The sequence below is a fragment of the Patiria miniata genome, unplaced genomic scaffold, assembly GCF_015706575.1.
Source record: "Patiria miniata isolate m_02_andy unplaced genomic scaffold, ASM1570657v1 HiC_scaffold_27, whole genome shotgun sequence".
NCBI classification, from domain to species: Eukaryota; Metazoa; Echinodermata; class Asteroidea; order Valvatida; family Asterinidae; genus Patiria; species Patiria miniata.
Window position 1 is genome coordinate 7,942,284 of NW_024037066.1, and position 17,417 is coordinate 7,959,700.

Below are 17,417 nucleotides of genomic sequence, written 5' to 3' on the forward strand. Positions count from 1 at the left end.
GGTCCGAATGTATTGAGTAGTTTTGAAAAACAGAGATCAAACAGTAGAAAGGTATTGAATGCACCGTTTTTCTGAAAAGCAAAAAAGTATGTACATGTATTAAGCAACCGCTCGCAAGTTTGCAGTATAATTGAAATTGTCACATAAACCGCGCCCCCTAGTGTCATGTGGCGATCCCCCCCCCCCTTCGCGATTTTGCGGTTTGGCCATTCACCCCCCCCCCCCCCCCCCCCTTACGACAAAATTTTCGTCACTGTATGTATTTTAAAAATGTTCCCTCAATTCGGGAAAATTCAAGATTACCTTTGGAAATGGAATAGGTCATATTTCGTGAAATGTTAACGTTGTATCAAATCACCAACTTGTACCTCAATGAGAAGAAAATGATAAAACGAAGTTCCTTTGATACCGTCCTTTCGTTCAACGATCAAATAAATTTATACATTTTGTAAAGGTTTTTTTGTATTAGAAATTAGATACATGTGTAGAGAAAGGGAAGTGCAGTGGATTTTACTTGCAGAAATTTCCGTCCGATCAAACTTCACTTGTTTTTATACAGTGTCTATTTTTGATGAACAAGTATCGGTGTTCTTTCTGTGACAGTTTTGTTAATGTTGATTTTCACTTGACCGTTTGTATATTTTGGCTATATAACCAGAGAGACTAACGAACGGGTCTGTGTTTCTGTGAATAAAGAAGAACTGGATATAACTCAAGATTCATGTATTTCCTTGTTATTATTTGATGTCATTTTCTTTTACATATAGAGAGCCAAAAAAATAGGGATAACTACTCACAACTCTTCAAAGTTTTATGAGACACACGTGAATTAAATTAAAGCTTGATTCACCTGTTTCCACTTTCTGTTCTATATCTGGGAGGTGAAGCGATGACTTTTGGGCTCATCCTTTTAACAGTAGCCCCAAATCCATTCGCCCTTTTGAAATGAAACCGACATATCAACATTATGTTTCGGGGTCAATTTCAACACAATATCGCAGATATTCAAACGTCTAAAAGCTGGTTCACACTCGGTAAAAAGCGACCGCGAGCGAACGCGAACTCGTGAGGTGAGTTTTCACGCTGCTCATTCGCAGAAGTTGAACACATTTCAACTCGGGCGAATTTCGCAGCGAATGCTGTGTGATGTCAAATTCGCCGCTGATCACATTATCAAGTATAAGTCCAGTTAAGAGCTGAGACAATTTACTTGTACTTACTCCCAGGTCCATGGCCAAAACTTTTTTTAATTAAGAGAGATAACAGTGGCATACAAAGTGATTTGGTGCAATTTCGGGAATACTGGCCTGAAACTGAAAGGGCTAAACACACACGTATTTGATCCGCATGGATGGACCAACAGATAGAGCAATTAAAAACAGATTGTAATTGAAAGAGATCTGTCTCTACACATAACCAACTTTTTAGGGGTGAAACAATAGCATAATAGAACAATATTTAATAATTCGTTCCACTGATTAGTGTCCATTTATTGTTTCATTTTGTCCTCCAGTGATCGTTTCTACTTTCAATACGTCCCACCTGTTTTTAGTTTAAAACTAATTAAAAAATAATTAACACTACAGGGTTAATTAAAATAGACCCAACCTTGTTTATTTGTTTATTTTAATCTAAAGGATATTCTTCCATTGTTATTTACGAATCTGCTTTATTTTACCCCGGCATTGACGTCAATATAGACTTCCTGTCTTTTGTTTAATTCGTACTCGATTCGGCAACTTAATTGGGAACTGAACTCCATGCATGAAACATTGTTGTTTTCTGTCGGTCAAGTGAACTAATATGTGTTTTGATTGAAATATTTCAGCGAATTATAATTGGGGAACACCAGCCTATCTGAATCTGAATCAAGCTTTCTGTGAAACAAAATTGTTGCTAACGACAGAGGAGGAAAAAGGGCGTGGATCCCCCGTTAAAAGTTGGCGTGTTTTCCCTTACACTCTGAACCAATAAAAACCCGCCGATTGGTCGAGCGGACACACTCGTTGGCGGTACCGAGACAGAACTTGCAAGTATCGGTAGTATTCGAATTATTCCAATCGCAAATCTACAATCCAACATCATGAGACTGATTCTGCTGGCGATGTTCGTGGCGTGTGCCTTGGCAGCCTCCACGAACAGGGTCCGGAGAGGTAGCCCATTTGAGAAGGGAGATCGCAAAGGGGTGAGTACATGAAACAGAGTGCATATTGGAATGAGGCTATCAAAATGGTTCAACGGTTTCAATGTTCGGCACTCCGGTCAAGTCTATTAAGGCGTAAATTTGGGGATGAAAATCAATGTTGTCATCAGTTCGGAAATCGATGTGAACGAGGGGAAGGGAACTTTGGCGGGGTTGGTATCACTATTCCAAAATGAACACGTTTTTCAGTTTCTTTTCTGTCCCCGAGCACTTCTGTAGGTATATCGCTCCTTCGTGAAGTTGTGCAATCATTTACATTGCTGCTCGTGTTATGCACGTAGGCCTATCTTACTTTTTTTCAAATTGGAAACTTGATCCCAATCATTTTCAAATTGTCCTTGCCAAAATTAGACGACACAAATGTCCTCTCCTCGTTATTTCTTTTACTTTGAATAATTCAGCCGCCGGCAAAAGAGACGCCCGATCATGAAGGCGAAGACAAGGATCGTCCCATCAGGCGCGCTGATAACCCATTCGAGAAGGGAAAACGTCCTGGGGTGAATATTATCATTGATGCCATGTGATCGTTTTGTAAAATGCGATATAGCGAGCATATACCAACCGCGTGGCAGGCGCAGTTTTTCTGAGCCTAGCGCCTCGGACCAGTATGGCCCGTATACAGTTTCGCTTCGTCGTGAAATTCTTTAATTTCAGGGTCAAAATCCACACGGTAATACACCAACAGCAAATATTTCGGATCTCCAAAGACTTTTTAAATTTCAGAATGGAGTTTCATCTCCCAAACATAAAATACTGCGCCTGGTACGTGGCTTTATGGGTTCTGGTGAGTGAGGACTGCTCGCGGTAACTAGGGTTGGCAATTAAATTAATATTAAAGATTTCTTCTGATGATATAAATGACGGTCACAAGTTTTTTTTTAGTGGCACAGGTCTACGCCCTCAATACTAAGTGTTTTATTTACAATCGTATGATGTGAGGCAAGTGGTGTTGTGGCGGTAGGTCAGACATTCAATGCAGGATTCATATTGTTTTTTGGCAAGATACTTAGCTGTCATCACATTCCAAACAGGGGAAAACATTGATCGATGCAGATTGAAGTACATGCATGTATTCTCAATTATCCCGACTCGACTGTAACTATAGCAAACTCCTGTTGGCATGGAATTTGGCAGAGGGGCTGGATACAAGGGGTGGAAAAGAATACGTTAAAGTTTACAAAATAAGGGTAACCAAAGTTAAATGAATTCAGAATAATTTTCAATTAACGTTATTCATATCTTGCAAGCACACAGAAAGAATATTATGTCTCGTTCTAGATAACTGGCCAATACCAGTAGCGGATCTAGGGGTGGGGTTGCAACCACCCCACCCTTCTATCCCCACCCCTCACCCCCACCCCACCTTCAACCCCTCCCCCACCCCGTTCAGCCGCTGAAATATTTTATACTAGTAAATTGGGTCCAAAAATAATTTACATTTTGAGTCAAGGGTCCTAAACTTACTCTCACATTACTTTAGAATGGGGGAGGGGCATGCCCCGACCCCCCTGTAGTAGGGACACGCCTTCACTCAAATAACAACACCCCCACCATTTCGTTTCCCGAAAGCTCGTCCGCCCCTGATACACTCCTCTCAATTTTTCAACCTCAGGCTCCAAAGAAATTGAAACCCGATGCGGAGGGCGAGGATAAGCACTCCGTGGCCCGCCGCAGTGCCCCAGCAACATGGGATGCGGGAAAGCTCTGCTATCTCTTTGTTGATGGCTTCGGAGGTAAGTTGTTTTGGATAAAGAAATGGCACATTTTCGTCGTAGAAGCCCCTCTGGAGAGCAAAAGCAAAACCTGAAGTTCGGACCATGGTCGTCGCCAGGATAGGACAAGGGGGGGGGGGGGGGGGGGGGGTTTCCTTCCCCCCGGAAAAGCCACACAAAATGAGAGGTGTGAAGTCATATTCGCTATTAATTTAACTAGTGCAGGGCCAGTCGAAAATGTGCGTGTTCGGAAGGGGCAGTTGAGAACTGCAGCTCGTGCAAACAACGCACATTATTCAATGGTGTGAACGCACACTCGCAAGTTAAACTCACAAAATGTCGCCACCCCCCCCCCCCGGCACATACAGTGCAGTGATGGTTGCTCAGTTGAGTACAAAATGCATGTGCCCGTGCATGCCACTCACGTATATGTACGTACGAAGACATGGTGTGCAGTGCTATCGCCCTACAATGTGCCCGTCATTTTTGCCCGTCAAAAAAAAAAGCACCTGTTCGTTAGGGGCAATTTCAAAATGCTCATATCATGCAAACAACGCACACGATGCAATTGTGTTGTTTTCACAGGTTAAACTCACACTCAAAGGTTGAGCGCACTTTGTACATGTCGCCAGGCCATCCCCGGCACTGATATTCACCAATACGCCCGTGCAGCTACTCACCTACGTGAGTAAGGTTGCTCAATCCACCGCCTACAATAGTGGTTCAATCGACTTAAAATGCATGTGCCCGTGCAGTCATCACGTACGGAAACATATGGTACGCAGTGCTATTCACCCATACTGGACAATGGTATCGCCCTACAATGCACGTGCGCGTGCCCGTCCTTTTTCCATTGTTTGCGTCATATTGAGCACGCGCGCTCTTGCTTTAACATGACGTAAACAATTGAAAAGAACGGCAGTGCGCGGAGTTCTAGGCTATATTCTGGCGCGCTAGGTCTCAGAAAATACTGCTTTTTGCAGCTTTTTCGAGAACCCCTCGTCCAAACTACTTCAAACTCGGCACTGTACATTCTGTTGTCCCGAGCAATGCACCCGCCGATTTTCAACTCCATACGGTGCCCAGTTCTGGAGATAATCGGCGGACAGACAGACAGACGGACGTTCTAGCCAGACGGACTTGTGGGGTGATAGCATTGTGTTCCCATTATCCCTTTTTCTAAAGATTCCCTTCTGGGGTGATGTTTTTCCATTGTGTAAAAAGTGGGGTGATGTGTTCTGAAAGGAACATCACCCCACAAGGGTGGTCTGGTCAGAACGGACAGACAGACAGACAGACAGACAGACAGAGATTCCTTGAATTGTAGTATAGACTAGTGCAGGGCAAGTCGAAAATGTGCGTGTTCGGAAGGGGCAGTTGAGAACTGCAGCTCGTGCAAATAACGCACATTATTCAATGGTGTGAACGCACACTCGCAAGTTAAACGCACAAAATGTCGTCACCCCCCGGCACTGATATTTACCCCTACTGGACAATATGGTATCGCCCTACAACTGTAGGGCGTAGTTGTAGGGCGACACCATTATATTGTATTAGAGTTGCTCAGTCGACCGCCTACATACAGTACAGTGATGGTTGCTCAGTTGACTACAAAATGCATGTGCCCGTGTATGCCACTCACGTATGAAGACATGGTGTGCAGTGCTATCGCCCTACAATGTGCCCGTGTCTTTTTTGCATTGTTTGCGTCATATTAAGCAGGCGCGCTCTTGCTCAAACATGACGTAAACAATTGAAAAGAACAGCAGTGCGTGGTGTTCTAGGCTATATTCTGGCGCGCTAGGCCTCAGAAAATGCTGCTTTTTGCAGCTTTTTCGAGAACCGCTCGTCCAAACCACTTCAAACTTGGCACTGCACATTCGGTTGTCCCGAGCAACACACCCGCCGATTTTCAACTTCATACGGTGCCCGGTTCTGGAGATAATCGGCGGACAGACAGACAGACGTTCTAGCCAGACGGACTTGTGGGGTGATAGCATTGTGTTCCCATTATCCCTTTTTCTAAAGATTCCCTTCTGGGGTGATGTTTTTCCATTGTGTAAAAAGTGGGGTGATGTGTTCTGAAAGGAACATCACCCCACAAGGGTGGTCTGGTCAGAACAGACAGACAGACAGACAGACAGAGATTCCTTGAATTGTAGTAAGGATGGGCGTCTGCAGGGGAGTCAATGGTAGTGGGGTGGGTAAATGTCCCCCACCCACCCTCGAAAAAAATTGAGAATAAATTGAGAATATGCTAAAAAAGAACAAGGATTTTTTGTTGGGGGGGGGGTGCTTCCCCCTCCCCCCCCGACAAAATCCTGGCGACGCCCATTGTTCGGACTTCATCAAAGCATGGTCCATGATCAAAGACATCAAATAACAGTGAAATGTTCATTTTGACGTTGTTCACGTTATTCCGCCGATGTGTACATGTAATTTCAGTTACTCTCTGCACGCGCGAATAAGAGCTTTGAGTGGTTTAATTTATTTTTAACAGGGCAAAATTAAGCCCTCATCAGACTTAAAGGGAATATACAACATTTGCAAACATCGAAAAATAAAACTACCAAGTTTTTACGAAATACCTTACTAGGATGTTGGTAAATGACAGTCTAAAGCATCCTGTAAAATTATGGCACCTGGTGTGAAGTCATTTTCAAGAAAATGTTTTGCTATTGTTTGCTATTGGTTACATGTTCATGAACAGGTGCAGGCCAGCTAGACTGGTTCCCTTACCTTACAATTTTCCGGCATTTATAAATTGATCCATTTTATCTTTAGTGGAGTCAAGGAACCAGACTACTTGAACATTTTTGTTTTTCTTGTTTTTTTCCAGCATTTTCGAACACAAAACTTCAAACATGTCAGTGTAACAATATTTGATCTATTAGGCCTATACTAACCCCTCAAATAGTTCATTTCTGAAAATTACAGCAAAAGCCAATGATGTACATTCCCTTTAATGTGTGCTCGGTGAACCAGCAAATTCTTTAGAAAAATAGTCTGATATAATTCAAAAGTTGGTTTGTTACAATTTTAACAATACAAAGATGCTCAGATGAAGACAAACGTCCGAAGGGCAATGGACAGATTTGAGGCTGTGTCGTGCGTGACGTTCATTGAGGCTGACACCGGTGATTCCAGTTGTACATCAAGCACCAGCCCAAAAATAGAAATCAAGAACGACAAAGCAGGGTAAAAAGCTTCTTTTTTTTAAATGAATTCCATGCATGCATTGACTTGGTTAGTAGACATTATTCTTCTACATAATATTTACCAAACAATTTGTTTCAGTTTCGTATATAGTCTTACCGTATCCTGAATTTTCAATCACTTTTATAGATGTTGGGCCGATGTGGGTTGTCACCCAACACTCAACCGAGTAAACGTGGCAACGACTTGTGATCCGGTACGTAGCTACAAGAATTTCGTCGGTTGTTAACATTTAAACGTCAGTGTTTACACAGGCACTCATGCAAATATCGAAATAAAAATCGCGATCCAGTGTGCTGCAGAGGGACTGAAAAATACTACATTTTATTAAACGAGATGTCTTGCATTCCTCTTCATTTTGGAACCTCATGTTCGGCGTTCAGGTTGTAACCTTGGAACATGAATAGACTAGAGGGGCAGATAAGGATGGGGGAATTGTGCCTTTGATGATACAAGCATGAAATTTGGCACACATTCAGAGTATGTCATGAGAAAAAACATTTGGCTTCAGGGCCATCGCATATTTGTCCTTTGATAAAAGCATAGGTAGAATTACAAACAGTTTCAAAATGGCTGTCATTGCTTGTTATTCTACCTCATTTTTTTCTCCAAAGAACAAATTTGCAATGGCACTATCAAATACCTTTCTTATGACACACTCTGAATGTGTGCCAAATGCCATGCTTATATCATCAAAGACACAATCCCATTATCTATCTGTCGCACTATAATGTGTCTTTAATGTAATGGTCCTTCTATCTCATGTCCTTATTTTGTTTCATGCTTACAAAAGTATGACCAGATAGGTGTACTGATGCATGAGCTGTTCCACGCAATGGGACGGTATCATGAGCACACCAGACCCGACAGAGACCAATTCGTCACCATTTTGTATGGCAACATCAAGGAAGATCAGGAACACAACTTTGAGAAACACTCCAGTGCTGATTTTCTTACGTATGGCATCAAGTACGACTACGAGTCTATCATGCACTATGGAACAAGTGTAAGTTATAGTCACAAATTCAAGTCAGAAGTGAACGTGTGCGCAATTATTAGTAAAGTCTCGAGATTTGGTTGTTTATTGTAAGGGACCTTTGTGACAAATTTCTCCGTCCGGCATTGACTTTTCAATGCTGCTTCAATATTCCAAGGAGCGTACTGTACTATAGGTTTACCCACCAACGTTTCGTTTTGGAAAATATAAGGGGCTACACGTTACAAGAGAGAACATTCGTTTAAATACAGTAGAAGAAATAATTGTCTTTGATTTCAAACACATTATGTTTTTTTTCTTTTCTGCATCGCCAGGGTTTCGCATGCAGGTCGCGGACTCGGAGTACAACACACTGCCTATATTCGGATTAACATTATTCTACAGATGGGATAAGCCATTGCAAGTGATTTTAAAGGGTCATTCTTTCTTTTTTTTCATGCAGTTTTTCGCCAAATCGTCTGGACCAACCTTGGAAGTAAAGGACCCGCTCTTTGCCAACAAAATCGGCAAACAGAAGGATTTCTCTACACGGGATATCCTCTACCTGAACAACATGTACCAATGCTACAATGGCGGTAGGTGCACGCCATTGTTTACTCGTCTTTGATGCCTTAATCTATACTAAGCACCAAAGTTGTCTGTCACCTAAACAAGTTCTAATGTTTTGAGCATTTATATATATCGAGATTCAGATCTCAATATCAATTTCTATATATTAAGGCGTCTGTCACACTGTCACGATTTAGCCTCCCGATCACGATAAGACAAGTGCTGAGACGCGCAAGACTCGACGACATCGTGAAACTCGGAACTGAACAGCTGAAATTTGTCTTCTTGAGCGTCGTCTCGGCATCCTGCACAGGTCGTGCATGGGCGGCAGTGCAGCCACGATCACTTTCAAGAGTTGAAACATATCGTGATGGTCGGCAAAAAAATCCAAAAACAGATCAGAGTCTGTTCAGAGCACATTTGATCATGGTCTACAGACTAGAGCTCGGAATACGAAATTTGGATTTAGCGCCACATTTCCTACGTATTTGGTACTATTTTCAAGGTAATTTTTAAAGCTCATGGGCTTGGCGGGGTCTTGGTCTTTGGTCTTGGATATGTGATTGGTGTGTAACCCTTTAAAAGTTCGAAGTTTGCGATTAACATCGACTATATAATAGATGAGGTTCTGTCGTCCGGCTTTATACCTGGTCGACGTTCCAAGCTTGAATGAATGATGTGGACATGTCACATAATAATTGAAGACGCTTCATATCATTGAAACCTCTAAGAGTTGTTATTTCCTGCATGTGAATTCTAGATCCATCTCCCTGTGAACATCGTGGTGCAAGGAAAGCCGATGGATCCTGTTACTGTATCCACCCATTCACAGGTCAAGACTGCCAGGACGTTGCATCCGGTGGTAGGTATATTTGAACATCTATTATTGAGTAAAATACACGAGGCGCTATACATGTACTTTCATGTTTAGATTGGAACAGGTCATTGATGGTATAAATAGGAACAAGTTCCAAGTGGTACAACCCACGGCGGCCGGATAACGGGCGAAGACGCCCTTAATACGGCACCGTCCGTGCGCCCGATTGGGGCGTGATCTAATATGCAAATTAGACAAGTGCGCATCAGCGTTTTCAAAACCGGTGTAGCGTGAATATCCGACTCCATGCAATGTGAACTCTTGGTAGTATTGCGCACGCTTGAGTACGATACTCTGCTATTTTTAGGATCGTTTCGGGAGAGTGACCTGACACGTGCGAGGGATTAACCAATAATAGGGAAAAAGGGGTCCGATTTTCATAGGAGTCGGATTTTCATGTGACACCGGTCTTAGAATGCAAAGCTGTAATGGGCCTTATGCACGAGTTAACAACTTTTGTTGAGTTCCCAGAATGTACTATTTCATAAATTGTTAACTGTTGAATGGGATGACGCCAGACTATTTATGCAGCCTTGTTTTATGTGTCATTTTTTAAATCTGGCGTAAATTTTTTTTAGGGAATGTTTAATTACACATTTTGAATTATTCATTGAAGCAGACTTGAATTAATTAGTAATGTACTTGCTTTCATTTCTCTTCGCAAGTTCCAAATATGAAGATTGTACCTCACTTTCAATTCAATATGGCCGACTCGTGCATAAGGCCCATACTCGAGTTACATGAATACAATATATGGCCGAGTAAACATTACTGTCCACCCACCCACCAAGTTCCCAACCAATAAGTAGCTCAAACCCACGGCGTGTTTCACACCGTGGGAAAAATAATGAAATCGAAACACGAATTGGCTTTAATTTGTGAAGTCTTTAATATGATTATGCGCCATGTTGTGCCTTAAGGTTTTGGTTTCTCGTCAATTCTCAAGGTCAACTTGCACGCTCTATGAAGGATATAATGCAACGCCATATCGCATTATCTTTTGCAGTTGAAGTATTTGAAAATGATGGGTCTGCCGCTATAATTGTGAAATCACTGAACTACCCTGATGACTACCCTCTGAATACCAAGACCGAGACTCTCCTTAAGGTAAATGACGCGTCATTACCATCTGGAAATTAGTTATTTGCCTCAACATCAGATGTTCTCCTGTGAACAAAATACAGCAGCAGACTACACACACTGGTCAATGTTTCCACAGTGCGGCATTCATAACGATGGGCGTCGCCAGGATTTTTTCTAGAGGGGGGTAAAGCACATTATTTCCCCAAATCCTTGTACTTTCTCTGGCATATTCTCAATTCATCATTTTTCGAGGGTGGGCGGACGGACATTTGCCCACCCCACCCCCATTGACACCCCCGCGGACGCCCATGTTGTTAAAAGTGCATTAAATTAACAGCAATGTAACTTTGCACTTCGTCTTCTTTTTCGTTTTCCCTGCTCCTTTTTTTTGGGGGGGGGGGGGGCTTTTCCCGGGGAGGGGGCAAGTGCCCCCTTGCCCCCGCCCCCTCGCGACGCCCATGTTCATAACCCCATAAGGGAGTACGCCTGTAAATAGGCCAAAAATCCGTCCGCCGAGCTCATGAATAAAAGTTATACCCTCAAAATATTGTATATTAGAGAGTTTTGAGGGCCATAAAATTGGGGAATTGAAGAAATAATGGTAATTAACCTCTGGCCCGGACTTGGGGCTTCCAATTCTGAGCATTTGGATGCTATTGGGCTCGATAGTGGCGCTATTTTGCCATGTTGTGGAGGGATCGTTTTTCAAGATGGCTACTTTTCCGCTTTGGGGAAAATAGGGGTCGCCTTCTTTGGGTGAGAATATCTCGAAAAGTCAAAGGTCAACCCACCAAAAAATGAAAAGAAAATGAAAGATGACACATTGATCATCATTTTTCTGTGCAGCTTGAATACGTGAGAGTTCCGAGTATTTTTAAAAGAATTGTGAAGTATGCGCATTTAGCACTAGTGTCTATCGGATTATTTTTGCAGGGTTGCACCCATAACGCCCCGTCCCCGATCATCATGCATGATCCATATTACTTCACGTATAGTTATTAAATGGACAACTGCATGGACCATGTCTCAGTCCCATCCTCAATATTAATAACCAATTGATTTGCTTTTACGTTGTATGTCACAGTGTACGGACGCGAGTAAGAAGGCCCAGATGGAGATTCTAGACTTCGCTATTGAAGGTTATGGCTGTTACTACGATAAATTCACATACACAATCATGGGTAACGACCTGTATCCAGACGTGTAAGTGTTATTTCACGGAATTGGAGCTTATGATGTCGCCTATTATTTCGTTGGCCATGCCCGATAATACACGTTCATCAACTTGGAATCAATAAGACAACAAACCACTAACTTGTTCCAAGATTCTTCCAACGACCCACATACTGTGCAATATATTTGCCTGACTGCAAACCACAGGCTTACAAACTGTCACTAAGTCTTGCACAGCTCTCAAGTGCCCTCAAAAGCGCAATGTTGTTATTGGGAAAGAAGTCTGTATATTCAGAAGGAAAGATGGCTATGACAGATGGATATGTGAAGTACTGACTCCAGGCGTGAACAAATGAGGGCGCTGACACTAAAAACAAGCGCGCGTAAAGGACCTTATGCTGGTTAACCGGTGGTGAACCACTGGCCACTGTGCTTACTGGGTTCAGCACTGGGTTGTACGAGTGCAGATGCACGGTCCACCATTACATTGGGTCATCCCAATACATGCGCACAAATTGCTCAGAAAACGCCATGGGTTTAAACAAAATGCTGACCGACATAATTATTAGTGACCAAAAATCGTCAACCGCAGAATGTGTATGGCGTGGATCAGTCAAGCATTGAGGCAGGAATACTGTTCCTATAGTACCTCCATGGAGGTAGGATACCGCCATATAGAGGTATAGGATACCTCCACGGAGGTGGGAATAGACTATTCCTATACCTCCATTGTATATGAACTGGCCAATTGGTGAGTAGCAGCCAGTATACAATTAGTATAGAGATCAGTGTATACTGAACAGTCAATATAATTGGCGCACAACGGTCCATCAGTCCGAGCTGCATGGGAGTGCAGATGTCATACACAAAATCACTTTCGTTGAGGCATAATCATCGAATGCAGAATGCTGTCATATTTTGGTGATCAATACAGCATAATTTGTGTGGTTGTTTTTATTTATCCTCAGCAAATGTGAAGATCAGTTGGCTGGCAAGACGGTGACGGCAGAGGACAGCAGTATACTGATAACACTGAGTAGTGACGATATGTACACATTCAAGGGCTACAAGATCTCCTTTACCTGTGTGTAAGTTGGCAAAAAAAACCCATACGGCCGCACACCGCATTAAAAAGCATCGTGACATCTCTACGAAGTAATACACTGCAAAGGTGTGATAAATTGGAATTGAATCTAAAATTAATTGGTCAACTTCAGACATGTTTTCGACTATAGAGAGATTTTTAAAAAGAAATTTAAAATATTTACTAAGAACAAGGATAGAAAAGGTTAGTTTGAAAACTTGAAGAGGTCTTTAACATGAAACACGCGTTTTCGTACTCTCTTTATGGGTACTGTCCTTAAAAAAAAAGACAAACATGGCTATGTCACGATCTGGTTAATTTATTGATCAATGACTAACCCCAAAACACAGCCATCATCAAAGATGTCCACACTTCATAGGTCTATATAGACAGATTTTGCGACGCTTTTTGTGCAGTGAGAGACCCCTTGTTCACAGCATGCCTATACGGCCCTGGTGTTTTCATCAAGCCCCTTAAACGGTCAAGCAACGTAATCTTACTCTGCACCTAGTCCATCACCTTGATTGTAAATGATTTTTTTTGTTCGACATTGTAACACTCTTTTGGATTATCTTCATTTTGCGAAGACTGCAATGACAATTTGTGCGCAAAAACAGCTTTGTTAAAGCGCTTCGTATTATTTAGTGGAACTATAGAACTGATGTTGCAATCCCAGAAATAGCTTATAAATATAACCCTTTATAAAGAAACAAAAATGTCTAGTCTTCAAACTCTTGATTTCAAGAGTTGAAAACCAGACAGAGCAATATGGATATTATCGTAAATCGTAATGCCCATAACCATGCTGAGAGCTTGGGGTTCCGTGGTATGGATGGATAAGTTTCTCCCGTTGGACCAACTGCAAATGAACCGATCAAAGACTACGATATTGCATCCCATTCGCGAACGGATTCGTTGGGGATGGGCTGCGAAATCCTCAAGGCAAAACTGTATTGCTATACCTCCCAAGGATTCCTCAAATTTAAAGCGCCCTAGGCACACATAGCTCGCAAGCCTGAAAACAACTATAGAGAGCAGAAAATGAGAAGCAATTAGAGTTTTAAAGGTGGGAGGAAAACCCCAGAATGATATTCTACAAGAGAAAAAAAACCACGGAATCAGGCAGGGACTGAAAACCCAATTCACATATTGTCCCAGGCGGGAATCGAACCGGGTCATAGCCGTCGAAGGCGAAGAAAGTACCGCTACGCCAACCTGACTCCACGTCCCACAGTAATGTGCAAAACAACCAAGAGAACTCATCTAATACAAATTGAAACCTCCTTTGGTAGAATTGTAGGTCTGGTTCAGACACAAATCATAGGAGATGAGGTACCGGTACATCGCCCGATATTTCTTGCAGCAAATGAGGGGAAAAAACCTTACAAATTACACCGATGAGGGACCTAGAATGCAATGCACTAAAAGAGCAAGCCTTTAGGGATTTCACGTGAATTGTAAATACCTAATCATGTAGGTTGAAGTCTTGTATAGTACATGTATTTAGGCCTGTATCTATATAGGTACCGCACATAGACATTACACAATATAAAAAGAAACGCATGAAGTCTAAACGCTTTGCTGCAGTTTATGCGTTTTCTTCTATCGTTTTATCATTAATTCGTAAGTAGCTATGAAAATATACCCGCCCTATACCTATTGTAATATTTGCCTCCGATGTACAGCAATGACAGCTCTCGGACGTACAGAGCATTAGCTGCAATGCAGCCCCGTCCAAATATATCAGTTCTGTAAGAAAAAATATATACGGTCTAATAGCGATTGATACAGATCAGTAATTATTTTACTTTGGTTTGAGAAAGACGATGACGTTTTGTAATTTTGTTGGCCAATTTGCTCGTAATGTTACCATATCCCCAGCAAGTTACCATTCGTATCAAGCTGAGGTTAGATTCAGTCCCCTTCATATAGTTTGATCAAATAGCAAAATAACAGTCCAATTACAAAGTACCATATAGCAAATAAATATGCTGCATTACTGCAATCATCAACCCAAAGAGGAACATAGTTTTGATGATCTATATTATAATAGATAACGAAATTCAAAAGTCCGAGCAGTTACCAAATTAAACTATTACAAGATCGCTACTCATTCACCCGATTCTCATGTGACCCTCAACCCAGATCGTTTTAGTCTCAAATCTCAAATATAGGAGAGAATTATAGCCTATGTGAGCTTTCGTTTACTTCACTAATTGTAATCGTTTTGGGCTTGTTTAATTAACTAGAATAAGATTTCCACTTTAACATAAAGGGTATCAAGGTATTCAGCTTGTCCAGCTTGTTATTAGATAAGTAAATCATGCTTGAAATTAAAGGTATATTGCACACCATTTGCTGTTATCAAAACAATTTTCCAAAGTTTAACATATCATGCCTTCTAAGTTAGTCGGGCAAATGTGATGAAAGAAAGCGTTGAAATAATTATTCGAATCGACCAAAATACTAATATACCTTTATTCAACTTTTTGACGACAGACTAAAAGATGGTGTTTTTGTGATTTCAATAAGTAAATTTTTGACATTTTTTCTCAAAGATGGGCATTCTCTGAGCTCACCGTCTATAGTAGTCCTTTAAGCTTGGCTTGTAATGCATAATGGTGTGCGATCCCTTAAATTTTATTATATTGTTGTAATTATTTTGCTAGAATTGGCTTTGCGTAATCGTGCTATTTTAGCCTAGAATAAAATTGCAACCGTAAAATTTACGTGTAAAATATACGTGTAGAAATAAAATATAAGCTATAGGATGGAGTATATTGTGACAACTACGCTTGGTAAGGCAAGGGTACAAGAAAAGCCAACTAAATGATGGAAGAAGATGGTTGTAAGGCATCGTTGTCACATGACTCCTTCGTAGAGTTTCATCCAGCAAAAGCAAGAGCATGTGTCCCTTGTCTTTGTATATTATTAATCATTCCAAGTCCGAGTGTTTTCCTGTTCAAATACACATCCGTTCGTTCGTGTGCTGGTCCTGTTGCAGCTAGCGAGGCTAATTTTAGTTTTAACGCCCAGTGAGGACAGTCCGAATTGAGAAATGACTGACTGAGAAAATGTAAACCATATTGCTAGCTATCTGGCGAACCTTTTCCTGAAAATAAATAAGGAGATGCTATTCTTATCGTTATACTTTCTGCTTAATTGAAATGTTCGGGGAATGAAGTCATTTGACCATAAAGGTTTGCGACATATCACAAATGATGGAATCGGCCAACTCAAAAAGGGCCGGTTGGATAACATTAACAACCAGTAGAAAGCACTCAGAGAGCGCACACCTGGTAAAATCCATCATTGACCTGATGTGTGGTTAGATTAGGTGGTATGCAAGTTACTGGGTCATCGGGTCAGTGCCAAGCACAGAAACCTGTGCACAGATCCACTCCCCTTGTAATGGTGAAACTTTTACATGCATATGGGTGAAAAATTCTTTAAAAAAAAAATCCTGCATCCACACGCAGATCCCGATCACTTCCAAAATCTAATCGATTTGTACTTGTACCAAGGACCACCCAAAAACATTTTCATGAAAATCCGTCCAGACGTTTTTGAGTTATCCTGTTCACATGCAGACAACCACACTCACCAACCAATCACCAACCAACAAACCGACCAACACACAAACCAGCGCCGGTGAAAACATAACCTCCTTTGCGGAGGTGATTACATCATCGCAATGGCTCATGGTACATGGGTGTACTATTATGTATCGCGGCTCTCCTAATTCATATATGTACAGTGTACGCAGTTAATAACTTTCTGGCGGTTTATAGTCGAATTGTCACGATCGGGAATACAGTTTTAATTAGCGCACTCCAAGACTAATTAGTCGGCGGTCCAATGGACTGTAACAATATCACTTTGTTGATATCATGTCCCGGATAATTAACTGATTTAATACAAATTCACCACACGCTTTGTCCACTAAGTCAGTGCGACCGCAAACAACAGTTTTAATTAAACTAGAGGGATGTGCCAGGATTGGCCATCGGGGGGACTCACTCCTATTGGAACCAACAAGGTCCGAGGTTAAATAACATTTTCAGAGATGATACCAAAACAAAAGTTTGGCTGAAAAGTGGAAGTAATTTCAATATTTTGTAAACGGTGTTTCATCTTTCCGCTGAAGACAGGAGAAAAGCGTCAGTTTAAATTCAACGACTCAATTTCAACAAGGATGAAAGCACTATAGGTGCAGGTTCTCTTAATACGGAAACAAATCGGGGGTTTTCTTTTAACCCCAAAAAACCCTAACCAATAAAAAACCTTCACAGTCACACAAGGAATCACTTTTTTTACACAGTCACTTCATGTACGGGTGGTGCAAGAAGAAGCAAACACACTGTTGACTGCAATTTTCACCTACTTGTTGCGCGTAATTCAAAAATTCAATTTAATGGTATTACAATTTTAATCTTTAATGCAAATGCATATTTTATCTCGGAGATAAGGTAGTTCAAAAATTTCATGTTCCAAACCTGTCTGTCCATGGACGGCCTTATTCC

The 17,417-nt window shown here is 41.5% G+C and overlaps 1 protein-coding gene across 2 annotated transcripts; it reads left to right on the top strand.

Moving 5' to 3' along the window:
• Positions 1-2,016: 2,016 nt before the first annotated feature.
• LOC119734304 (protein SpAN-like) lies at positions 2,017-15,812 on the top strand. 2 transcript variants are annotated; one of them, XM_038207731.1, is made up of 11 exons: positions 2,017-2,185; positions 2,605-2,700; positions 3,816-3,936; positions 6,969-7,113; positions 7,261-7,327; positions 7,925-8,137; positions 8,571-8,703; positions 9,438-9,539; positions 10,561-10,661; positions 11,722-11,840; positions 12,779-15,812. In XM_038207731.1, exons 1-11 carry the CDS (start codon positions 2,084-2,086, stop codon positions 12,900-12,902), a joined length of 1,323 nt encoding a protein of 440 aa, XP_038063659.1. In that variant the 5' UTR covers positions 2,017-2,083; the 3' UTR covers positions 12,903-15,812. The 2 variants fall into 2 exon arrangements, with proteins under 2 accessions (XP_038063659.1, XP_038063660.1); XM_038207732.1 differs by lacking the exon at positions 2,605-2,700.
• The last annotated feature ends 1,605 nt before the right edge of the window (positions 15,813-17,417 follow it).

Excerpts from the sequence above, each read along its gene's own strand:
- LOC119734304 (XM_038207731.1), top strand. The coding sequence starts at position 2,084 with ATGAGACTGATTCTGCTGGCGATGTTCGTGGCGTGTGCCTTGGCAGCC. Across the intron at positions 8,138-8,570 it reads TCATGCACTATGGAACAAGT|TTTTTCGCCAAATCGTCTGG; the intron begins GTAAGTTATAGT and ends TTTTTCATGCAG. Across the intron at positions 11,841-12,778 it reads AACGACCTGTATCCAGACGT|CAAATGTGAAGATCAGTTGG; the intron begins GTAAGTGTTATT and ends ATTTATCCTCAG.